At 37.8% G+C, this 26,887-nt stretch overlaps 1 protein-coding gene across 1 annotated transcript in view; it reads right to left on the reverse strand.

The window, feature by feature from the left end:
* Positions 1 to 1,418: 1,418 nt before the first annotated feature.
* Positions 1,419 to 26,887, reverse strand: part of Lrrc66 (leucine rich repeat containing 66) — a 30,094-nt gene continuing 4,625 nt past the window's right edge. The window contains exons 2-4 of the mRNA XM_071614276.1: positions 11,958 to 12,127; positions 6,725 to 6,914; positions 1,419 to 5,511 (exon numbers count right to left, since the gene is read on the reverse strand). Of these exons, the coding sequence (XP_071470377.1) occupies positions 3,497 to 5,511; positions 6,725 to 6,914; positions 11,958 to 12,127 (2,375 nt within the window). The 3' untranslated portion in view covers positions 1,419 to 3,496. The remainder of the gene's footprint in view (positions 5,512 to 6,724; positions 6,915 to 11,957; positions 12,128 to 26,887) is intronic.

Consider the following 26,887-nt stretch of genomic DNA (forward strand, 5'->3'; position numbering starts at 1 on the left):
AAATGCCAGACCTTGGGCAGACAGACACCTTTGTTGTTGTTGGTATTTTCTGTATAGAATGGGCATATGTTAAACTAATAACCAATAAAATAATCATTTTACTTGTGATAAGCTCTCCCATGTGAAGGTAATTATGTGTAATCACATCACATACATGAAGTATTAGATTTGGTGGGTAGAGGATTAGGGGGAGATACTGGGTTTTATTTTAGATATGCTTAGCTTGAAGTGCCTATGCAGATGTCCAATAGACAATTGGATGTGAGTGTAAAGTTCTGGAAAGATTTCAAAGCTGGAGTTACAGAAATAGGAAATATTAGCCATTAAGTGGTAGTTGAAGACATGAGGATTGATAGCTCTCACAAGGAAAGTGAGGTGAGTGAGAAGACAGGATAGTCAAGGCCCAAACCCTAGAAAACCTGCATATTTAAGAGGTGAGCATAGAAAGAGAAGCTGGAAAAGGAGCTTGAGAAAGAATAATCCGAGGAGCAGAATTAGGAGCCAGTGTGGGGTGGATATTCTCCAAAACCTACTTTCTACCCTTCTCCATCCTGCTCTGTGGCTGGGAAGGCTGACCACTCTAGCTTCTGGAGGTCAGGCACTGGGAGGCACTGGGAGGCGCTGTGAGGAGACTGGAAGATGGAGAGGCTGAGGGTCCGGGTTCCCTGGCTTGTTCCTGCTGTACTGTCGGGCAAACTGGCAACTCCCCAGTCTTTTAGGCCTGAGGTTGGTAAAGCCTCTCCCCTCTTGCTAGCCCTCACATCCTTCACCTTCCCTTGTTAGTTTCCTTTAACCCTGCCTGGGTCTTTGCAAATGGTTCTTCATGAAGGTGTCTTCAGTCATCCCTGTTTCTGGCAATCTCTGTCCTTCTGGGATCCTCACCTTTACTGAACGATATCACAAAAGGCACAGGATCCTAAATCTCTCCCCCAAAGCTCATGTGTGGAAGGCTTGGTCCCCAGTGCAGCAGTGTTCAGAGGTGGGAATTTCGGGAGGTGTTTGTATCATGAGGGCTCCAACCTCAACAATGGTTTCGTAGGTTAGTGGGTTTTGTCAAAGGGCTTTGCTGTACAGTTAGCTCTCGTCTGATTCCTGGCCACCATGAGGGGAGCAGCCTCCTCCACCACATGCTCCCACTGCTCTGATGTTTCACCTCTTTGTAGGCCCCAAAGTAAACTGGACTGAAACCTCTGAAAACATGAGCCAAAATAAACACTTCCTCCTTTAAGTTGATTTATCTCAGTTCTTGTGTCACAGCAGTGGGAAGTTGACTAACCCAACGTTTCCAGGTGGGAGTGGCCAAGGGTCAAGTGCTGCAGAGGTTTTACTTGATGAAGAGTGAAGAGTCCGTTGAATGTGTCAGTTGAAAGTTGCTTTTGACTTTTAATGGCACAGGTTAGAGGGAGGATGAAGCTTGACCACAGCATGCCGAAAAGTCAATGGACAGTCCTTTGACCATTGCTTTGAAGAACTTAGCTATGATAGAGAGAAGGTAGTATTTTGAGGGAGCTGCTAGGTGTTCTTTTCTTTAATTTTAATGTTGAGAGGACTTGAGCATGAAACATCAAGAAACATCCAATAGATATGGAGAGCTTGGGCATGCAGAAATGGGAAATGTGAATGAAGGATCTATACCCAGGACTGAAGCAAAAGCAGACTGGAGGGATTATCCTTGACCAAAGAATACTGATTTATTCTTAGATTGGAGAAAAATAATGAGGGTAAATATGGATATAAACATGTTTACAGCTATGGGGTAAAAGAAAGGAATTTCTTCCTCACAGTCCAGATTTCCAAATTTTCTCAGTGAAACATCAAGGATAGTCAAAGTTTTAAAATAGTAATTATGAGTGGGAAAGAAATTAATCAGGAATCCAGTAAGGGTCTCAGGAGTTTGCTGAGATAAATAATTGTCGTAAATGATATAAACAAGAATAGAATGTACAGTGAGGCAATTGGAAAGGTGGGATGTGTCCATATTATGGAATTTGGTTTTTATAAAGATAACAGCATCCATCAGAGGTTTTTGAGCAGGGGAGTAGTAAACTGGATATAAGACTGTTAGGAGATGAGTGGGGCACAGAGAAGTATTAAAGATCACAATAATCTAGGTGATAGGCAAGAGATGCACCTTATTTGGAGACTGAGAGTAGATAGAACAAGTTTAAGAGTTATTGAGGAGATGGATCCCACAGGATTCTAACATGAGGTAGATTAAGGGACTTTCTTAATCTTTCTGTTCTTTCCCACACTCTATCAATTTCCATCTTTTTCATAAACCTTGATTTAGCCAAATTGCCAAGCATCCATCCAGGTTGCCATACCTATCTCCTTATCCTGTAGCCATCCAGGAACTTCCAATGTACTTGGCTTACAGGCTACTCAGATGTAGGAAATGAAAGAGAATGAGTCAGAACTAAGTCAGAAGTTGTAACTAACTGGATTTACTTGGAGGATGCCATGCTATTGTTAATCAAGAAAGACAATATAGGATGTGCTGTCTGTGAAGGAAAAGGATGAATTTTAGGTGCTGGATAATTCACATGGATTGAGCAAGTGGGTTTAAGGATGTGAGTATGGAACGTAACAGGGAGGCTGGGCCTTGTTGTGCAGATCTGGCATCATCTATATCAAGCTGATTGTGAAGCAGTAGGTTCCACATTTGCAAGAACTTTCCATCAGTCCTTGCAAAACCTGTTTTGGCCCAACTCAGATTTATAGTATTGTTTCTTCACCATTCCCTGGTACTGGTAAAGGGGTCTTAAGGAAAGACTAGGGAAAAATCCTGGAGGAATACTGCCTTTAAGGGGGCAAGCAAAGAAGGAGAGTCAAGAAGGAAACTGAGAAAATGTCAGAGAAGCTGAAGAATAAACAGAACAGCTCATGAGAGACCAAGCTGGAGAGTCACACCAAGAAGGCTCATCAAGGACAATGGTGTTTCTTTTACGGAAAACATTTCTTTTTCTCTTGAAAATTGAATTTTAATTAACATTTTGTTGTATAAAATGGTCTCTCTTCTCTGTAACTTATTAAAAATATTTAAATTGTTCTAAACCCTTCCAATCTTATGGTTTCATGATCAGTCTTCAAAAAGCTGTGCTAGTCTCTGTGGAGAATTCATTAAAAATCTCTTCAACATTTCCATGTAAGTGCTTCATTGTGGACTAAAATGTCACTTGAATTCCCTGTAATTACCAGGTTGAACATCCTTGTCTTTGTCACAATGGGGCTGTTCACATACACAGCCAACTCCCATCAGGTTGCTCTGGGTCTGCGTCTGAGCACAGACCTTGTAATCATCTTTTCTATGGATTCTCCTCTGAATATTTACCCTGGTCTCTATCACTGAAATGCTCTTATGCTCTTAGTGAACTGGGTTTATTTGGAAGCTCTTGTAATGATAGTGCTTAGTTCTTGGAACTATCTCCAAAATATTCTCCTGTTTCACACTCAAGAGCCAGCTTATCACCATAGGATTGTAACACCTACATTCAGCTTATGAATTTTCTGGATTTTGTGTCCTCAAATGGACATAAAGCCCCTTATTTGCATCAGTGTCCATTTGGTTGGAATCCTGGTCTCCCCCTTGGGAATCTTGTTGTGAGAGTTTTAAGTTTTCCCCTGTAGAAATCTTGAGAGCAAAATCTTTTTGAGCTGTGTCTATTCCTTGAACGAAAGGCTCATATCTACAAGTGTCTAGATCTTTTTCATGGCAGGCTCTCTCAACAGTATCTGAGGGATCTTCAGCAGAATGTGGAGGTGTTTGTGGTAAAATGTCCATGTTTGAAAATTCTAGGTCTCTAAGTGAGCAATGCCATTCTGGGGTCTCCTGCAGAGCTATGTCATAATCATAAGCGGACATGTCCGGAATCTCAGCTCTTGAAGGACTGTTACCCAGGGATCTGGGCCAGGTTAATGGATCCTCAGATATGTTGATGTTAGAGGCACTTTCCAAAGAAGTCTTGCGCAAACCAGAGTCTGATCCAGAAATGAGAGAATTTTCAAAATTATCTTCCCGAGTTTCATATTTCCCCAGAATATTTTGGAAGGTGATGTTGTCCTGAAGACTTTCCACTAACATCACACTGTCCTTGTGCATCCCTGGATTCTCAACTTGCAGGGGCTTGGTGGCCCCACTGCTCTCCTCACCGTGCTGCTCTTCTTCAGTCATGTCCCTTATCACCTCTGAACCCTCTGAACTGAGGGTGAACAAAGATCCTTCGTCGGAATCGTAGTCAGTCTCCAAGTCATACTGAGTGTCAAATGGTGTACCTTTGGGCACTGGCTTCTCATTAGCAGGAGTGACAGTGAGGTCACTAGCCCATCTTGGCATGAGGGCTGACAGGTCTGCATCTCTTGGGTCGATACAAGTGCTTGCACTGTAGATTTCTGAATGCTCTTCCTCAGCTTTGGCCCCCTGGCTCCCTGGCTGCTGTGCACTCAGCAAGCTGATGAAATTGCTCACTTGCATTTCCTTAGAAAATTCTATTTGCAAACCCGAAGTTTCCAAAGGTGACTGTTCAGGGCCCCTTATTTCCTTACTCTCTCCAGTCCTCTGTGCATTTGCATGTGTTAGCATTTTGGATTCAGAAGCTGTCACTTCTCTGGGGAGTGATGGGTCTAATTCATTCAAATGATTATGGGTTGAGCCAGAGAAAGTCCTTAATGTGCCAGCTATGGCAGAGCCACCCATTGAATGCTCACTGGGAGAATATTCCTGGGCCACAGTTTCATAATTTAATTCCCCGAGAATATCATTCCTATAGATGTGGTCCTGTGCTGCTGAAATTAGTTCATCATTATGAGCGTTTGGATGTCTGCACAGAGTGAAATGGGTTGCACTGCTGTTTGGAAACATGTTATCATTTCTACTTGCTGCCCCAGTGTTGGCCCTGCATTGTTCTGTGCTCTGCAGACTGCCAGGTTCCTTTCTGCTGCTTCCCAGAGTTCTGTCAGGAATGACAGTGGCACGTGGACTTGGCTCTGTCACCAAAAAAAAGTGCTGGTTCTCACAGAGTTTTGGAACATGCAAAGCTTGGTGCAGATCGGTCCTTGGATGCTGTGTGCTCCCTGCAGCTTCGATTTCATCATAGAAGCCCTCATTTGAATAGGCATTATCTGAACCGGGGCTTTTGTGCCAGCATCTTTGTTGCCACAGTCTGTCAACATAAGGTCTTGTAAAAGCCCCCAGGCAGAAAGCCACAAAGAACGTGATGAACACAGACAGGCAGATGGCCAGGATGAGGTCCTGGGAAGCGTCCTCCTTTCTGCCAGAAGCTTGAACATCCCTGGCATTTCTGCCCACTCTTGGCAGCTGTCCCTGAATCTCCCTGAGATCAGAGCCGGTGTGGGCCTCCTTCCTCAGAGTGGAAAAGCGCACAGACGCTCCTCCCTGGGGCCTCGCTGCTTTGTTCCTTATGAGGCTTTTCATGTGGTTCAGATCAATGGGAGGAATGTGAATTTCCCTGGAAATTCTGCTTTTGGGAATCTCCAAATGTGCTTTCTCATTCCCTGTAAGTGGGAGACAAAAACCACACACTGAGTGGATATGAAAATAAGGTTCCAGGGTGTATCAAAGCTATGAGTTCTCCTCAGTCCTTATCTTACTATATTTTCAAGTGTATATTAAATGATGACAAGCAGTCTTCATTCATTTATTCATTCCTTCATTCATTCATTCTTGTCTAATGCCAACAGTATACACATGGTTCTGTGCACAGTTACACATAGCTGTCAGGAGTAGAGCTGCTGCTGGCCCCAGGAGGCTGCATGTTTCTTAGGCTTCCTGCCTGCTGCCTATGGGAGGAAGAAGCCAGACCAGAGGGACAACCATATCGCTCCTCCTCCCTCTATACACTCAACTACCTCATGTTTGCCAGAACATTCTATTAGCTCCAGCAAAATCTGTCTTGTTCCTTCCCAGGGTTGCAGTATTCTTTTCTCACCATTCCTCAGTGCTGGTAAATAGAAAAATACATTCATTTTTGTCTTCTGGTCCCTGGCCTCTGTCTTCTCTATTCAGAATGCCAGTACTGGTTTGTACAAAGGAATGACGTAAGTGTGGTGGACAACATTCTAACCTCCCTCTGCTCTTTGTGAATGTCTTCTGAGCCTGGTAGGTATCTCTCTGATTCTACTTTATTGGCAGTCCTGAACAGAATTGAGCCCAGGGCTCAGTTTTTAGAAAATCTGTTTTCAAGTTTTTTTTTCCTCCTTCAAGATAGCTTGGGGGGAAAAAAAACTTCCCAAAATGTTTAATTCCAACTGAATTTTGGGAGAGGCAAGGAACAAATCAAAGGGAAATATGTGTGTTTTTTGTGTATGTATAGTATCACATTTTCAGAGTCTCAGCAAGCATTTAAAATCATGTTTCAAAATTTAAAAGTCATTTCTTTAATCAATTTTTTCGAGAATTAGGGTAAAACTGATGTTTTGAGGCTTCAGGGTAAAATTTTCTTCTACTGAAATTTATTTTTTACTATAACCAATTGATTCTGAGTGATTTGAACTAGTTTTTTTTTTTACTACATGAAGAAAATCATTCATAAACTGAGGATATAGTAAGGCATCAATGGCTGTGACACAGTCCAAGGCTGACTAATGCTGGGGTTCAACAATCTTGCTTTTAGAGGGACTGTCACTGTTTCAAATGACACTACATTTTTATATGCACTTTTCAGTTAAAATGGAACCATTTCAGAGGAAAGAAGTGTGACTGACTTACCTACAGACTTATTGCAAAGTATATTCCACTTTCTCCTCCAGGATTCAGAAATGAAACTTTGGAAGAATGTCACTCTATCATCACACTGCCATTGATTATCTGTCAAGTCAACCTCCAGATGGGGAAATTCTAGAGCAATGATCATCATTGGTAGGACAGTGGTCAGAGCATTGTTGCTGAGGTCTACAACCTGCTTGAGAAGAAACAAATTTAAGAAAGTTGTGAACAAAGATATCCAGAGATAAAAATAAATGTTATAGAATGATATTGTTTACATCTCTATGGAAACACTATGAGTTTAGTACTCATTTGAAAATCAGAAGGTACTGGGTTTAATTGTCTGCTTTGCCCCTAAAAACTCTGTAAGTCTAAGCAAATTGTTTGCTTTTTGCAAACCTACTTTCCAGAGGTGTTGTAAGGAATAAATGTATGTGAAAGCTTTAAGCATGGTATCTGCATTAGATGGCCAAGCATTTTCTCTTTCTTCTTTCCTATGAATTATAATTTATACTGTTAAATATACCTAGAGTTTTGTGCTGTCAAGGTCTAGAAATGGATACAGGCTTAGAATTTCTAGAAACGCTGTGATCTTGAAAGTAGCAAAAGATGCCAGATGATGAAGACCAAGAACACAGAAGAAATCTGGTTGACCAGAAGTTGCAAAGATAGATCTTTTACATCAAACATTTTCTCAAGGATAGTACTGCAGTTCTTTGCATCTATGGATATTTAGAACCTGCAAGATGACAATCTGTCTAGTCTAATAAGAAATGCAGTGGGGAGACTGGGAAAAATAAAGGACTCAACGGTTTAGAGACCCAGAACAGTCAGACCTAGCAGGGGTAGGATAAAGCAGTGGAAAACAGTCAGATGCAGCTCCAGCTACTGTTTGCAGAGCACTGCTGTATATCTGGCACTGTGCTGGGTTCCTCACAAACATTATCTCTAATACTCTGACAATGTCCTCACTTTCCCCCTTTTTTACAGAGGAAGAAACTGGGCTGAACCACACAGTACATTCCACACAGACCTTGGCACAAGGGCCTGCTACACTGCAGCTGTTCAGTAAAGAATGAATAAATGAAGTGGCAGAGTTGCAATTTGATTTGGCTTCACAGCTATGTGCCTTTGAAGAACACACCCTCCCAGACTCACCACACTAGAAAGAAAGAGGGACAAGGTGGAGGAGGCCTGGAGCAGGAGACACAGAGGGGGGATGTGAAGTTTAGGCAGGTACAGGTGGGAGAAGAGAAAATCATAAACAGAAAATGCAAACCTTGCTTTAAAAAAAGAGGCCCATGGATAAAAACTCTAAAGGCCAAATGTTATCAAGGCCAACTGCTTTTATAAACATCAGGGGGGAAATCAGCATTTACTTCTTGGATTATATAAATTCCCAAGAAGAGCTAATTCAAACAACTAAATAGTGCTACAAACAAGAACGCTATGTATAGAATCAGAATTCCTGGTGAACTTTTTCTGAGAGCAATCTTGACTTTCAAAGGAAGGTTGCTAACAACAGGAAGCAGAAGACTGGGGTTGGGAAGGAGAAAACACTTTGCTTTGGCCTTGTCTTGCCTAGGATCAGTAGCTTTCTTACCTCATTCTTCTTAGATGCAGTGATTTGTGAAGCAATATTATATGCATCTCCTAGTCTTTCTGTAATCTACAGCCCTTTCAAATGCATTTTGAAAATAACTCTCTGAGAAATAAAATAACTATCTAATAGACTGAGATATCCCATTTTTTAAAAGACAGATGGTTATTTTCTTATGTAGCCCTCCTCAACAGCAGAGTGAGATATTCTGATGTTTTTCAGATAGTTATTTTCTTTGTAGTGCATTTTGTTTTCATCCTGGCATCTTATATTACAAATCATGGAACTGAAAGCAAAACTGAAGGGAAGAAAGGAAATTAATAAAGTGATTCAGGAGGAAAAAATTTCTGAGAAAAGATTAAAACAGAATGGTAACACTTGCCTAAAGAAACACTCATCCACTAGCATTTGAAAAGGCTGTACATTACAGAGAGACTGGAGAAGCATATAAATAGTGTTTCACAAATCACTGCATCTAAGAAGAATGAGATAAGATTAAGAAAAGAAATGCTAATTTGAAATGTCAATGGAACATATTTTATTGCATTTAAACATGGTGATGAAATTATGCTTTGAAAAATCCATCTAGCTTCTGAAAAGATTCCCACATGGGAATACACACAGAATAGTGCAAGTATTAAATTCATCTCCCAGAAGAAAAACAACATCCATTGTGATATTCAGCTTTTTTGGTACCAAATATGTTCATCATGTTCCAGTTTTTAAAGTTACTGCCAAGCATGTGGAAGGGTAATAGAGAAGGAGGAATTGTAGGATTCTTGGCAGTTCTGGTGAATTGAGAATTACAGCTTGTCTTTCGCATCTATCACCTGTGAGTTGCAGAAGACTCATAAAGTACACTAAAAATGCACAGGAAGTAAACAGACATAGGGAAAATTACACATACAAATATAATCCATATATAATGCACTAAATGAGGTTCCCAGGCAATTTGTCAATCTACGTGCACTGCCAAATGAAGTGGACCGTCTCATCTTCTCTAATAAGTTCCATGGCAGACAGATTGTAAGATGGTCCCCAGTGATCCTAACTCCTAGGCTCTAGAGCAATCTCCTCCCTTCAGCTGTGGGCAGGACCTATGCTTTGTTTCCAGCCAAGAACCTACAGCAAAAGCAATGGATGTCACTTTGGTGATTCCATTATATAAAATGGAACTTACATTATTTAAGTTATATAATTACATTATGTAAATCATACTTGCTCTGAAGCAAGCTGCCATGCCATAAAGTGCTCTGTGGAGGAGCTGGAGCCGTAGGCAGGAGACTGAGGGCAGGCTTTCGTCACCAGCTGGTAAAGAGCAGAACTCTAAGCTCAACAGCCCAACAAGGAATTGAGTCTGGCCAATAACCATCAGAGTTGAGAAATGAATACTTTTTCAGCTGGGTTTTCAGGTGAGACTCTTTCAGGTGAGACTCTTTAAGGTGAGTCTTAACCTGTGCTAAGACTTTGATTGCAGCCTCTTGAGATACCCTCAAGTAGAGGTCCTAGCTAAGCCATCCCTGAATTCCTGATCCACAGAAATTGTGAGATATTATATGTGCGTGGTTTTAAGCTGCTAAATGTGTAGTAAATTGTTATGTAGCAATAATTTCCTAATTATCCATGAACATCATCTATTCATGCATTCATTTATTTATTCAACAAATATTTTTAAATGTCCTAGCTAAGCACTGGAAAACAAAACAGACATGATGTATATACTTAAAGAGTGTTCATCTGGTAATAGGGTGAGGGGGCATGGGTTTTATAAACTAACCACACTAAAACTAAATGGTTTCTGTTGGGATAAGTGCAATAAGCATTAAACACAGCATATTATAAAGTGTGGGGGGAAAAGGGGGGCCTGACTTAATCTGGAACCCTTCTTAAAGAGTTGACATTCAAGCTAAAGTTGAAAGAATTAATATGAGTTAGCTCTTCCAGGTAAAAGATCAGCAAGTGGGAAAGGCCTGAGGTGAAAACAGGTAGGAGACCAGTATGCAAGGGGAGAGTGGCTTCAAATGAGGTTAGAGAAGCAGGCAGGGCCAAGACCCTTCTTGAGAAATTTGGAAGAATTTTAACCAATGAATGGCATGATCAGATTTGTATATTAACAGAACAGAGTACTGTGGCCACTTTAAAATTTCTATATGTAGTCTACATGAACAAAGAGTTTTACCGAATCCTAAGCACTGTTCTAAGAACTTCGTATGCATTAAAACATTTAATTCTCAACCAAACTCTATGAGAAAGAACCAAGTCATCTCCACTTTATAGATGAGAAATCTGATAACCAAGATGGTGTGGCTGGAAAGTGGCAGAGTCTAGGTTGAACCCCATGCAGCTGGCTCTAGAATGCCTCTCCCGAACCTGACCACTGCTTCCCCAGTCTCCTTTCCATGGTGGAGGGATTAGGGAGCCATTCTGGGAGCCAGAGACTTTTTTCATGGCTATGCTTCCATAGCAGTTCCCATCACACTGGGGAAATGTCAGTTATCTATGTCTGTGCTGCCTAATAAAAACCACCATGAGCCTCATGTAGCTATCACGAAATTATCATGTGGGTAGTCCATGTTGGGATATAAAACACACCAGGTATGAAGACTTGGTATAAAAAAGGGAATGTAAAATATCTCACTAAGAATTTTTATATGGATTACATGTGTAAAAGATAATATACTGGGTTAAATAATACATATAACTAAAATGAAATTCACTTGCTTATTTTAACTTTTTAAATGTAGCTACTAGAACATTTAAAATAGTATGTGTGGCTCACATTGTTTTTGTGAATAATACTGGCCTATGGAAGGAATGGGGGTGGGGGATAGAGGTTATAACTGAAGACTCTCCCAGGTTATTTCTGTGTGCCACTCTGGAGGCCCTTCTGGTATTTCTAAAGGACCAATGAGGGAAGATTTCACAATGTCTTTCCAAAGCACAAGGGCATGGAGGAAAGTGCTTGGAGGAAAAGGGGCTGAAGCTGCCAAACCAAGAACAGGGCTTGGGGTTCCTCACTCTCACAGCTGTGAGGACTTCAGGAAACTTAATGCACAGCTCCAAAATGTGACACAGGTTCCCCCAGTACGTGTCTGATGTTTAGAACAGTATGCGGCCTGTGGTGGGTGTGGTACAAAATGCATTAGCATCATCATTTTGGCATAGAAGCAAAAGGGTCACAGGCTCTTAGTGGCCCAGATAGTCTGAATTGTTGACAACTCAGCATTGTCCAGAGTGGTTCAGAGGGGTCTCCCCAAGCATTCCAGTTTGCATGTAAGACACCAAGGGCTTTGACTCATATTGCAGTTTAGGGAGGCAGCCTCACAAACAGCAGATTTAATTTCTTGCCAAATGGTAAGTGGAAGCTTGGAGTTCAATTTAATTTGATTTAGAAAATAATGTGCCAGTTTTTGCTGTGGAGTATTGTTTGGGTGAAGTTCATGTCCATTAATGTGGCCTTTGATTTCTGAAGCAATGAAGAGACTTCAGCTCTTCTAGGGGATTTTAAAATACACTTACATGTTTTGATTAATAACCAGTGAAAAAGGATATGAGAATACTCCTCAAAGGAAAGTCTTCCAATGCAATTGCCCATATGTCTGAATATCTAAGATATTATAAAAATGATTTTAGAACCTGTAATTTTTTGAGGTCCTTGAAAGCTTCTGGGTGAATTTTGAATATTTTGTTGCTTTTTAAATAAAGGTTCTCCAGTTGCAGGCAGTTATGAAAATCAGACAGCCCAATCTGCAATATCCCATTGAATGACAGATCCAAACTCTGCAATGACTTCAGTTTCCATAGTCCTGTTAAAAGGAGAAAAAAAAAAAAAAAAAAAAAAAAAAAAATATATATATATATATATATATATATAAGTTAAACTGGTAGCATTTACTGCAGTATTGTTTGTAAGCATGGAAAATTGAAGACAACATTAATAGTTCTCCATTGAGAAGTTGTCAGATATGGTGTATTAATACTATCAAATAATAGGCAGTTTTAAAAGAGAATGGGTAGATACACCTGTGAGTTGACTGAACAGGAAGGAAAAAATTAAGCTGCAGAACTATATAGAGTATGATTCCAATTTTTTTTTTTTGGGGGGGGTGGGGGGACAGCTATATGTTTGAGCAGAAAAAAGGCCTAGGAGATAAACTGAACTATTAGTAGTCATTATACTTAGCAGGATTATTGAGAGAAGGGAGGAGGGAAATGGAAGGAAACTATATTATTTTATGTACTTTTGAGTTCTTTCCTACAATGAGTATACACTACTTTTAAATAAAAGCATCAGTGAAAATCCAACCTTGATTAAAGGAGGTGATGAATAAATATTTATTTATTCTATTGAACCATGGATAAAATTGAATAATTTTGTTATGATAACTGAGAAAATATGTCATTTGGTGCTTTATTACATAAATAAATATCTCCAGTTTTAAGATTATCTGGCTGTATTTTGTAGCCATGTCCTTTCTTATACTATTTATTGCTGTCATTATGACCATTTCCTCGGTATTCTTGCATTTTCAAAGGTAATAAATTATAGCTAGAGTTTGTTTTTCAGCACAATAATCAAACTGAAGTTTGGTTTCTGCCTTTGTACTTCACTTGATTCCAAGAAGTAACCAGAAGGTCTGTTTGGCATTGAAAATAAAGGTTGAGAATGAGGTGCCAGTCATAGCAATCGCCCCAATTTGATTTCCCAGATGGGTCTCACAAGGAAGCGCCTGCATATTTACATTTTCTTCTGCTCTGCTCTAGCATGTGGCTGTCTTTAACTAACTACCGCATATCAGAGTAAACTGATTCAATTCCAGAAGGGTTTATTTCTTGCCTACCAGTCTGCAAGGTACTTACTGTAGGACTGACTGATTATGCAGAGATGATGATTTAATTAAAATGGCTGCACCAGGTAGGTTGTTACACATTCATTTTAGTTACATGGATTAAGCAAGAGACTCCTAGGGCAGTAAGTCAATCAAAACATTATGAAAAAGGGACTTGGTGCTAAGGACAAATAGAGCTCAGAATTCTTACCCTTAAGGAGCTTATTCTGGTTGAATAATAAGATATACAGAAAGAAAAAAAATACTTAGTTATCCAAATTAGTTTATTATGCACACCATTCAACTATAAAATTACCTATTATTTGACTGTCCACTTGACCACCAGAGGATCAAGTCCTTCAGGGAAGAATTCATTGCTTGGATTCTTGCAATGTCTGAGGAGTATATAGTATACATTCAATAGATCAGAGGCCATAGGGTTTGCCCTGTGCAGAGATTTAGAAACCATTGAACCAACATTAAAGATTTAATACAAAAATTTGCATTTCTGGCTTCTCTTAAAAACTGGAAGTTCCAACTGGCATAAGACAACACTTGGCTGGAGCTGAATGAGGGCTGCATGCTTCAGATGGGGGCCTGAGCATATACGAGACTATGATTTCTTTGTACTCATGTTCTACAAAAATAGGAATACTAAGGATAGCCAACATGACTATATGTTTAAAAAACAATGAGAGAAACCAAAGCTCATGTTTAGTTGACACATAAGAGTAAAAAATATTGCCATATTGGTTCATAAATAGCCATTGCTTGAGTCCCTATGTGCTGCCCCATGGCCCTGGGCACTTTGGTCTATTTTCCCCTCACTCTCCTCAGTCTAGCAGGACCCTGCTCCAACACCTCAGCCATAAAGCATCCAAATGAAGAGCCCAGGCTGAAGGCCAGTCATTGAATATTTTTAATAAAATCCCTGGAGAAAATATGTTTCTTTGTGCAGAGAATATTCCCACATGATTTAATATGCAAATGTATGGATCTGTAAGAAAAATGCAGCATAAGATAACAATGTGAAAGACTCAATAGGTTCCTTAACATTTTCATGATATCTGCCTGGACTATTTCGGAATTTGAACTTATGGTTCCTAAAATATCCTCAGAGCTTAATTGAATTGAATAAGTAACTTAGGGCTCAATGAAGGGAGAGCTCATGACTAGCTTTGAAGTGGAGGGAAAATTTTTTTGGAACTATTTAGTTGTACACTCTTTATGCTCTAAGCATTTTACAAACATCTCCTTTTACTCTTCACAAAGTCTTGGGGCTTATCACCATTTTATGAATGAAATCGCCTAGGCTCATGCAAGGTAAGAACTTGTCTACTGTCATGGTAGATGGAGCTGGGATCAAAACTCAGGTATCTTAACATTACCCAGTCATCATGCCCACAATCAAATTAAAAAACAAAACAAAACAACACCATCTTGATTGTTAAAAAAAAAAAAAAAAGGAAAAGAAGGCAGAGGGCAGGACTCTCTAATCAGAGAAAGGTCTGGATCATGGAATACATAATAAAACTGTCAAATGTGTTAAGGGTTGCTTAGTTATCCTGCTTGTGCCATGGAATAGTGACCTGAAGGGGGACTTTAGAAAGTTTTAGTCCATCTTTGTTAGTGATTTTGATGTGAGTTAGGGAACATCACTTAAGGTCTCCATGTCTCAGTTACTTTCCTTACAACTTGTTTCTCACAACTGAAAATGAGATCTGCTTTGACTACTGTGATCTTCCAGCCTTCTGAGCCCAGTGGAAGCCTTAATAGTTTAGATTATGGTCCAGCAAACATTCACTCTCCAGTGGGCAGAATACACTTTTCCTCCCACTGAGATTTTTTTGGCCATGTGACTTGCTATGGCCACTGGAATGTCAGCAGATATGGCATGAGCAAAGGTTTCAAACATATATATGTGGTAGCACTTGTTCTCTTGGCTTCTGCCAGGACCATAAAAAGAACATGGCCTGGCTTCCCCAATTGAGGGACATGTGGAATAGACTTGGACCCACTGTATCACCTTCAAGGTGATAGGTATAATCTCCTGAGGGATAACAACCTATTGTGATAGACTAGAATCAGAGCTGCTCCTGAATGCCACAGTATTTTTCTTATTTATAGAATCTAAGTCATTTAGTGAGATCAGCCTCAGGTGACTGTGTGAATTATTCTGGACTGTTTTGTAAGTGCTGGCAGACTTGTGAATGGGATGATGAGAGAGAAAAGATAGCCTCTTCAACAAATGGTGCTGGGAAAACTGGAATTCCATATGCAACAAAATGAAATTAAACTCCTGTCTCTCTCCATGCACAAACTCAGCACTAGAGCAGAGACCCTGTGCCTAATAGAAAAAAAAGTAGGCCCAAATCTTCACCATGTCAGCTTAGAAACTGACTTCCTTAACAAGACTCCTAAATTGCAAGCAGTAAAATCAAGAATCAATAAATGGGATGGATTCAAACTAAAAATCTTCTCAGCAAAGGAAACATTTTAATGTGAATAGAGAGCCTACAGAATGGGAGAAAATCTTTACCACATGCACCTCAGAGAGAGCATTAATCTCCAGGATATATAAAAAAACTCAAAAAACTTAATACCCCCCCAAAAAACCAATTAATCCAATCAATAAATGGGCTAAGGAACTGAACAGACACTTCACAAAAGAAGAAATACAATATCAATGCAAGAGAAATGCAAATCTAAACTACTCTAAGATTTCATCTCACTCCAGTTAGAATGCTAATTATCAAGAATATAAGCAACAATAAATGTTGGTGAGGATGTGGGGAAAAAGGTACACTCATACATTGCTGGTGGGACTATAAATTGGTGCAACCACTATGGAAAGCAGCATGGAGACTCCTCAGAAAACTTGGAATGGAACCATCATTTGACCCAGCTATCCTATGTCTTGGTTTATACCCAAAGGACTTAAAATCCGCAACTATAGGGACACGGTCACATCAATATTTAAAGCAACTCAATTCACAATAGCTAAGTTATGGTATCAACCTAGATGTCCTTCGATAGATGAATGGATAAAGAAAATGTGGCATATATACACAATGGAATATTACTCAGCCTTAAAGAAGAATGAAATTATGGCATTTGCCAGTAAATGAATGGAGCTGGAGATATCATGGTAAGTGAAATAAGCCAATCCCAAAGAACCAAAGGTTAAATGTTTTCTCTGATATGTGGATGCTAATTTGCAATGAGGAGGAGGGGGCTAGGGAAGAATTAAAGTACTTTGGATTAGACAGAAGGGAGTGAAGGGAGAAGGGGGATAAGGGGGAAAGAATGTTAGAATGAATTGGACATTATTACTCAATATGCGTATATGATTACATGACTGGTATAAGTCTACACCATGTACAACCAGAAGAACGAGAAGTTATACTCCATTTATGTATGATATGTCAAAATGCATTCTACTGTCATATGTAACTAATTAAAACAACAACAACAAAGGGGTAGAAAGCCAAATTCTGGGGAAGATTGGTGTGTTTTTGATTGTACACAGTGGTATTGTGTTAGGTGGATAAATAACTAGAAACCTGATGAAGCATTTTTTACTGGGCATTGAACCCAGGGGCACTCAACCACTGAGCCACATCCCCAGCCCTGTTTAGTTTTTATTTTGAAACAGGATCTTATTTTGAAATAGGTCTACAGAGGTAAAACTGGGTACACATGTTGAGAGCCACAGCCAAGTTGGAATGGCCCCTGGCATTTTGCCAAAAGTAATGGTTGAGAGGCGAGCCATTAAGATGATGCTGGATTGATTCAATTGTATATAGACCCCTGCCGTCTGCCTAGGGCACCCGCTACTTTGGAGTTCTCCGGGGATTTCCTGGGGAGTTCGAGTTGGTTGGGGAAGTTCCGGTGGAGGGAGTTCCAGTTGGTGTGGTGTGCCAGAGAGGAGCCAGGTGGGTGGTGTTCGGGAGAGTTCCCTGGGAGTGTGCGTGGAGTGCTGTTGGAGTTCAGGCAATAAAGTTTCCTGTTTGAACATACAAGTGCTTTGTGGCAGCTCGGTGATTTGTGCCCAGCCAGACTGTGGCATACACACAATAAGCAACCACAATGATAAGTTGCTTAGGGCCTCACTAAGTTGCTGAGGCTCGCTTTGAACTTGTGATCCTCCTGCCTCAGTTTCCCATACCTGATACAATTTTTGAGTCTATCTGTGAGTGTATGAGTGGGGAAAATATGCCCTTAATATGGGAAACCGCCAGCCAATTGGCCCCACAGAGAGTAAACACAGAAGGTGAATTGGTGACGGAGAGCTGAGGCAGTGTTTCCTCCTGCAGCCTTGAGTATCACAACTCCCGAGCTCAACAGCTTGAACGTGTGCCAGACTGCCTACACCAGCAGTCTGAAGTGACCCATCCTGGCTTTTGATTAATCTTGTCAAAAGACTTAAGTTGTCCATCAGGCATTTCAGATGACTGCAGTGGTAAAACTGGGTACACACAATAAGCAACCACAATGATAAGTGTTTACACATGTCTCTTTTGATCTATTTCCTTATGAATATGGTGTGTCTACTTGTAACTATTAAACTCTGTGTGACTGCTGTAGTGTACTTGAGTATTTATGTTTGCAAAACTATATTTATTATTATTGCCAATTTTATTGTGTTAAGTAGCCTATGATATATTGTTATGTTTTTATGTTTCTTGAACTCCGCTTTATAAATGTAAATAAATGTATTTTACAGAACTTTGAAAATTATTTTTCCAGAATTATAATTTTGGGACTTTTGCACTTTTGGGATTTCAGACTTCAGGGATTTTGCTCTTTTTGGATATTGATATTTAAGATTATGACTTTTTGGGTTTTGTGTTTTAGGATTATATCCCAAGCCCCCAAAATTAAATCAGATGGAAGTCTGGATCTATTCAAAGGAACAAAGAATTCATAAATATAACTATGTGAGTTATCAATAAATATTTTTCTTATGTAAAATTTCTTTAAAAGCAATCAATTGTTTAAAGCAAAAATAGCATAAATGAATTGTAAAATTTATAGCATATATGGGGTACGATGTCTTACGATATTTGCACAAAGGCCAGGAGAAGAAAAATGGAGAATACAGTTGTAGTTTTTATATTCTAGGAAAGTAATATATAATACTACATGAAAACAGACTGTGATATTAAGATGTATATTAGAAACACGAAGCAACCAGTAAACAAAAAATGGCAAAGAATTATGGCTAGTAAACATACAATGGACATAAAGAAGAATAATTTTTAAAAAATATACAACTAATACAAAAATGACAGAAACAAGGAGAGAGAAACAGCAGAAAGAATAAGCACGAAAAAAAAAAACCTAAATGGTATATTTAAGTAATGACTTAAGAACCTCTGTTAAATAAAGCAAGGATTCTTAGTTGTGATAAAAAAGCTCTTGCTTTTTTTTTTTTTCAAATAATATCTTGCTTTTTAAAAATATCTATGAGGAATTCACTTTAAATATGAAGTCATACACAGGATAGCTGAAAGAGGACAAAAAATGTTTGTCTTTTAAACAAATGGTGCTATAACAACTGGATATCCATATGAAAAAAAATCTTGGCATTCTATAGAAAAATTAACACAAAATGGTTAGACCTAAACCCAACACCTAACACTGATAGTTCTAGAAGAAAACAAAATTTTGAGACCTTTATCTAGACAAAAAGTTTTTAGATATTACACTAAAATAATCAGGAAAGGAACAAATGAAAGGAACAAAAGGAACTTCATCAAAAATGAAAACCTCTGTTCTTCAAACGGCACTGTTAGGAAAACGAAAAGACAAGACACGGAATGGGAGAATAGTCTCTGAGAAGGATATAGCTGTGTCCAAGATACATTTTTTTTAAAAAAGCTTCCAAAACTCGGAAATAAAAAGCCACCAAAGTTTTTAATAGCGCATTGAAGACATTTTCAGCAAAAGACATATGGATAGCAAATAATCATATTAAAAGATGCTCAGTATCACTAGGTGTTAGGAAAATGCAAAATAAAATCAGGAGACAGCACTGTTCACCTATTAGATTAGCGTAAATGAAAAAGACTAACATACTAAGTGTTACTAAATGTGGAGGAACTGCTGATGGAAAATGGTATGGCAACCATGGAAAAGTGTGGCAATTTCTTAAAAAGTTAAATATACCATACAATCCAAGCTTTGCACAAGTAGGCATTTAACCAAGAGTGAAGAAAATATATTTCCATACAAACACAAATTTCCATAGCAGGTTTATTCATAGTAGTTGAAAGGTAGACATAATTAAAAGGTCCCCTTAATGGGTGAATGAATAAAACAAAGCATAACATATCCATATACTAGAATAATGCTCAGGAACAAAAAAGAACAAAGTATTGATATATACGCCAAAGTGAATAAATCCAAAAAATTATGCTGAATGAAAGAAGCCAGATGGGAAAGTATACATACTGTGTGATTCCATTTATATAAAACTCTAGGAAAGACACCTTGGTCTATAGTGACAGAAAGCAGATCAGTGATTGCTTCAGGGTGGAGGCATGGTGAAGGGCAGGAGAGGGAAATTACAAAGGGGTTGAAGGCACTTCGGGGAGTGATAGTGTGTTCACCATTTTGAGTGTGATGGTTTCACATGTGTATAGATGTGTCAAAATATACCAACTGCATACTTTCATGTATGTTGCTTATTTTATGTTAATTATACCTTAATAAATCTGTTTTTAAAAATTAAATATATGAAGGTTGACTACTAATGTTGATGGGGTTTATTTCTGGAGTGATTAAAACCTTCTAAAATTAGATATTGGTGATAGTTGCACAACTATATGAATACACTAAAATCTCTTTAATCAAACAGTTTGAAAGGAAGAATTTTATGTATATAAATCATATCTTTAAAAAATATTGTAAAAAGAAGTAGAAGGATGGAAACAATATATTATGCTGACAATAACGAAAATAAATCTGAAGTGGCCATAATAATGTAAAATATAGTATTTCAGAGCAGAAGAGTACTACCAGGCATAATTTATAATGACATGATTTTATAATGACAAATAAACTGATTCATCCAGAGGACATAATAATCCTAAGCATTTATGCACTGAACAACAAAACTTCCAGATTCCTGTGGGTTTTGAACCCAGGGGTGTTCCACCACTGAGCTACAAGTTTAGCACTTTTTATTTTTTATTTTAAGATAGGGTCTCCCTTGGTGGCCCAGGCTAGCCTGGAACTTGTGATCTTCCTGTCTCAGCTTCCTGAGGAAATATGATGTTTTGATATGAATTAAAGTGAAAACACTATATATCAAAATTTGTGGGATATAGCTAAATAATTCTTAAGGGAAATTTATTGAATACAATGTCTATGCTAGAAAAAACAAAGGGCTCAAGACAGTGGCCTCAGCTTCTCCCTTAAAAAATTTGTAAGAGTAAATGAAACTAAAAATAAACAGAAGAAAGAACATAATAAAGAGAAGAAAACAAATGAAATATAAGATAGAAAAATAATAGAGAGAATCAAATAAACATAAAGCATAAAAAATAAAATTGATAAAAAATAATTTTTCACCAGGCTGATCAGAAATGATATAAATTATCAGTATCACTAATCATAGTCTATAGAAATTAAAAAGATACAGAATTAGCATGAACAATTTTATGACAAATTTAATAGCTTGGATGAAATGGTCAAATTCCTTGAAAAAAACAAATTATCAATATTTTCACTCAAGAAACAATAGATAATCTGAATATTCCTACATTTAGTAAAGAAATTGCACTTGTAGTTAAATTCTTTTAATAAAGAAAACTGAAGGTTTAGATGGCTTGATGGCTTCCTGCGGAAAGCTACCAAACACTTACGGAAGAAATAAAACTAATTCTAAACAAACTGTTCCAGAAAACTGAAGAGGAAATATCTCCCAGCTCATTTTATGAGGTTTGTAATACTCTGATACCTTAAACTGATACTACAAAAAAGAAAAACAGTCCAATATTCCTCATGAACACAGATGCAATATTCCTTAGCAAAATTTCATCAAATTGAACCCAATAATATGTAAAAAGGACAGTACATCATGACTAAATGAAATTCATCCCAGAAATTCAAATTTGGTTTAATATTGAAAATTTCTACTATTATCCATATTAGCAGATGAAAAATAAGAACCATATGATCATCTTAATAGATCCAAAAAAACATCTGATGAAATTCAATGTCTGTGCCTGATAAAAGCTTTCAGCAAACTAGGAATACAAAAAATCTCATCACCCCAAAACGGAGCACCTATGAAAAACCAATAGCTAACACCAGGCTTAATGATAAAAGACCAAATGCTTTTTCTCTAAAATTAGAAACAAGACAGGGACACCCACTCTCTCTGCTTCTGTTCAACACTGTGCTGGAGGTTCTAGCTAGTGTGATATTGTAAGGAAAAGGCATCCAGAATGGAAAGAAAAAGGTGAACTGCTCTTATTTGCAGATGTAATAATTGTCATTATAGATAACCCTGTAGAATCTACAAAAAATGTCTAGAACTGAGAATTGAGTCTGATAAGATTGTAGGATAAAAGATAAATATGTAATTCATTTGAAACAGCATCAAAAATATGAAATACACAGAGATAAATCTGACAAAATATGTACAAGACATATCCACTGAAAAGTATAAGACACTGTTGAGAGAAATTAAAGACCTAAATAAGTGAAGGGGAATTCTGTGTTTATATATCAGAATACTTCAGTATTGTTAAGAAGTTAATTCTTCCCAAATTGATCTATAGATTCAACACAATTCCAATAAAAATCCCAGCAAGATTTTCTCTAGAAATTGACACACTGACTCTAAATTTATATAGAGATGAAAACAACCTAGGATAGTCAAAACAGCTTTAAAAAAGAATAACAAATTTGGAGGACTTACATTATCTGACTTCAAAATTATTACAAATCTATAGAAATCAATACACTGTAGTATTGGGATCAAGATAGACCAAGGGATCTTTGGAAGAAGTTCAGAAATAGTTTTACCTATGTTAATCTTTGACAAGAGCAAAAAGCTTTTCAAAAATAATCTTTTCAACAAATTAACCTGGAACAACTATACATTAATAAAACGGTTACTGGCATCACATATAACAATCAACTCAAAATGGATCACATACCTAAATGTAAATTAGATGTTGTAAAACTTCTACAAGAGGAGAAAATCTTTGTGATATTGGGTTAGGCAAAGATTTCTTAGACATGACATCACAAAACAATCTATAAAATAACAAATTTATGAATTGGACTTCATAAAATAAAAAAAATTAAAAACTGCTCTTTAAAAGACATTGTTAAAGATAATGAATAATCATTCTATATACTGGAAGAAAATACTTGGAAATCACATTCTCTTAAAGGACTTATATCCAGAATATGTAAGGAACTCTCAAAACTCAGTAATTTAATGAGTCAAAGATCTGCAAACATCATTAAAAAAATGTAACAAATGTCAAATAAATACACAGAAAGATATTCAATATCAGTAATTTAGAGAAATCCAAATGAAACTGATATTGTACATCAATTAGTATGGCTATAATTTAAAAAGACCAATAATACCTAGCATGGTGAGGATGTAGAACAACTGAAATTCTCACATAATACTACTTGAAATTTAAAATGGTACAGCCACGTGGCAAAAACAATTTGATAATTTCTTAAAAAGTTAAACATAAATCCAACATATGGCCCAGCCATTCAACCACTAGGTTATTTACTTAAGGGAAATGAAAACAGATTGCCACAAAATTTTACTATTTTAAAAATGTCAATGGGAATAGTGCTGATAACCACTCTTTATGATATTAGCCTAATTTGTGTCTTCCCTCATTTTATTTGTGGAGGAGTAGTTTGGCTAGAGGATTTCAATTTTATGTATTTTTTCAAATAACCAAATTTTGATTTTGCTCATTTTATCTATTTTTTCCTGTTTTTAATTTCTTTGCTGTCTATCATTTTATTTCTTTTCTTCTGCTTACTTTAGGCTTGCATTGTTTTTTTAGTTTTCTAAAGTGGAAATTTAGGTTACTGATTTTTTACTTCTTTTCTAATATGTACATTTAATTCTATGAATTTCCTTCTAGCCACTGTTTTTGCTGCATCCTACAAATTTTAATAAGTTGCATTTTCATTATCAACCAGCTCAAAATATTAAAAACTACTCTTGAGGCTTCTTTGACCTATGCATTATTATTTTGAATGTCCCTGGAAGGCGTATGTGTTGAAGTAGTGGTCCCCAGCCCATGGTGCTCTTGGAGGTGGTAGAGCTTGAGGAGGTTTAAAGAAGTTAGGACATTGGGGGCACACCCTTGAACAAGATATTGAGACCTGGCCTCTCTACTCTCTTTGATTCATGGCCATGAAGAGGTGAGCAGCTTTGCTCCACCACATGCTCCCTTACCATGATGTTCTGCCTTGCCACAGGTTCAAAAGGAATGCAGCCAAATGACCATGGACTGAAACCTCGGAAACCATTAGCCAAAATAAACCTTTCTTTCCTTTAAGTTGATGTATTTATCACAGTGACAGAAAGCTGACTAACACATTTAGTTCCCAGAGACTTTACAGTTTTCTAGTTATATTTGATATGGATTCATGGTTCAATTCCACTGTAACTGAATTACTCAGTTTATATGATTTCTATTTTCCCATGTTTGTTAAGATATGTTTATGATCCATAGTGTGACATAACTTGATGAATGTACTGGGGATTGTAACAGGGGGTGCTTTACCATTGAACTATATTTCCAGTACTTTGAATTTTTAATTTTGTGACAAGATCTCATTAAGTTGCTGGGGGTCTTGCTAAGATGCTGAGGCTGATCTCAAACTTGCAATCCTCCTGCCTAAGCCTCCTGAGTTGCGGGTATTACAGGCATTGGGTCACTGTGTCTGGCTAGATGAAGCATTCTATAGATATAATTTAGATCAAGTTGATTGATAGTGCTATTCAAGTCAACTAGATCCTTATTGATTGCTTGCTTGCTTGATCTATCAATGGCAAGGTGATGTTGATCTATCACTTTTTTTCTTATGTATTCTAATGCTCTGTTGTTAAGTGTATTCATGTTGAGGATTATTATGTTTTCTTCAAGAATTGATGATTTCTTCCTATACTTGATAATTTTCTTGTTCTGAAGTCTGCTTTGTCTGAAATACTCTTTCTTTTGATTAGTATTCATCTAATCATTTATTTCTCCATCCTTTTAATTAGCAGTTTTATTTGCAAGAGTCAAAAAAGACAGCTTATCAATAGGTAGATGATAATCCACATGAAGGAATTCTACTCAGCAATAAAAAGGAATGAAATTTTAATATACACGACAATATGAATAAATCTTAAGATAATTATACTGAAAGAAAGAAGCTACAACAAAAGTAGATATAAGCCAGGTGAGGTGACACACACCTGTAATCCCAGTGGCTCGGGAGGCTGAGGCAGGAGGATTGTGAGTTCAAAGCCAGCCTCAGCAAATGAGAGTTGCTCTAAATAAATAAAAAAAAAAGGGTTGGGGATGTGGCTCAGTGGTTAAATGCCTACTTCAATCCCCAATACCAAAACAAAACAAAACATACAGATGCTCCTTGACTTATGATGTTCTATTCCAATAAACCTATCGTAAGTTAAAAATATCATAAATCAAAAATGCATTTAATACACCTAACCTACCAAGTTTCACAGCTTAGCAACATGGTGCACTGTGGTGTCAGTTGTCTCCCTGTGATCGTGTGGCTGCTTGACTGGGCTGGCTGCCACTGCTCAGCATCACAACAGCATATCACTCCCCATTTCACTAGACTAGGAGAAGATCAAAATTCAAAGTACAGTTGCTATTTAATGTGTTTTGCTTTCACACCAGCATGAAGCCAAGTAATCATTAAGTTGAATCAGTAGGGAGCCATTTTTATTGTATGATTTGCATTTATGTAAAATTATGGAAAATGCAAATGAATCTACAGTGATAGAAAAGAGAACAATGGCTGGGGAGAGGTGATGAGTGGGAAAGAAAGATTACAAAAGGGCATGAAGAAACTTAAGTTGATGCAAAGGTCATCATCTTGATAATGTCAACAGTTTCACAGATCAGTATGGCTCAGAGTTAGAGGACAGATGAGAGAGAGCTCAGAAACAGGAGAAGCAGAGGCCTTCAATATTACACAGACCTGCACAGTATAAACAGTAGCAACGAGACTACTGACAAATACTCAGCTTCCTATAAACTCTGAATATTTACAGACAGGAAATTAGAATCATCTTTAACTATCTCAAATCAAGAAAGTGATCATTATAGCAAAGATTGGAACAGGAAACAGAAATTAGAGGTAGAGGATTACCAATTGGAGCTAAAGGGGAATGTTATGGTTTAGATGTGGTGTCCCCCAAAAGCTCACATGTGAGACAATGCAAACAAGTTTGGAAGAGAAATGACGGGATTATATAGCCTTAGCCTAACCAGTGGGTTAATCCCTGATAGGATTAACCAAAATGCTAGGGTGTAGATATAGGAGGTGAGAATTGGGGTGTGGCTTTAGTGTATATATTTATATGTGGCAAGCAGAGTCAGTCTCTCTGCTTCTTGATCACCATGATGTGAGCTGCTTCCCTCTGCCATGCATTCCGCCATGATGTTCAACCTCATCTGGAGACCTGAGAAATGGTACCAGCCTTCTCTGGACTAAGACCTCTGAAACTATGAGCCCTCAAGTGTAACTTTCCCTCCTCTATACTTGTTCTGGTCAGGTTCTTTAGTCACAGCAGCAAAAAAGCTGACTGACACAGGGAACTAATCATTTTTGAGTATCTGCTGTGTACCAGCACTATGAGAGATGTTTTATATATATCATCAGTCCATGTGTTATGGTCATTATACACACTATCTCTAATTATAACACCAACTTTGGGTATATAACTACCCTCAGTTAAAGATAAGGACCAGGACGCATTTTTAGGTTAAGTGATTCCTTTAAGGTCAATAAACACGTAAGTAGAATAACAGAAGTATAAGAGTAAATGAGAATGGGCCCAGAACAGGGCCAATCATGGAGGGAATGGGTGGTTTTGAATATAGAGAGTTATAAGGAAATAAAAAATTTTATTCAACTCCTTTGATAATATCAAAACGAGAGTCTTCAAGAAGGTAAGCTTCTTCTGGAGATCAGAATTAACACCATAAAGTTCAGTTATGTCTCCTATATAAAACTTTTTCTTTTTCCAATTTAAGAGAATTAAAATTCTACTTTATTAAGATAACTGGTGTGGTCCTTGAAAATGACATTCCCAAAGATGGAGTTGGGAAATCTGAGTAAATTCTTCCATGATATTTGGCTGCATTTCTAAATGGGGGGAAAATGTGTTTTTTTAAAATATTTCTTTGTGAGTCAATGATGATGGGTTACATGAAAGTGGTTGTGATGTGCATTAATGGCTGGCCTTGGACATTTTAGGTAGATACTATGTTTCAACAGATGCCCTTGAAGGGGACTATAGGATGCAGGTCCCTTGCTCTCTCTCCTCTTCCATTCCCTGGCTACCATGAGGCAAGCAGCTTTCTTTGTCACATGCTCCTGCCATGATGTACTACCTCAGCAAGCCTCATAAGCAATAGGAGCCAACTGAGGTGGAATGAAACTGCCAAAACCATAAGCCAAAACAAGCCTTTCTTCTCTTTAAATTGACTATCT

The sequence above is a fragment of the Marmota flaviventris genome, chromosome 7 (genome assembly GCF_047511675.1).
Source record: "Marmota flaviventris isolate mMarFla1 chromosome 7, mMarFla1.hap1, whole genome shotgun sequence".
Lineage (NCBI taxonomy): Eukaryota > Metazoa > Chordata > Mammalia > Rodentia > Sciuridae > Marmota > Marmota flaviventris.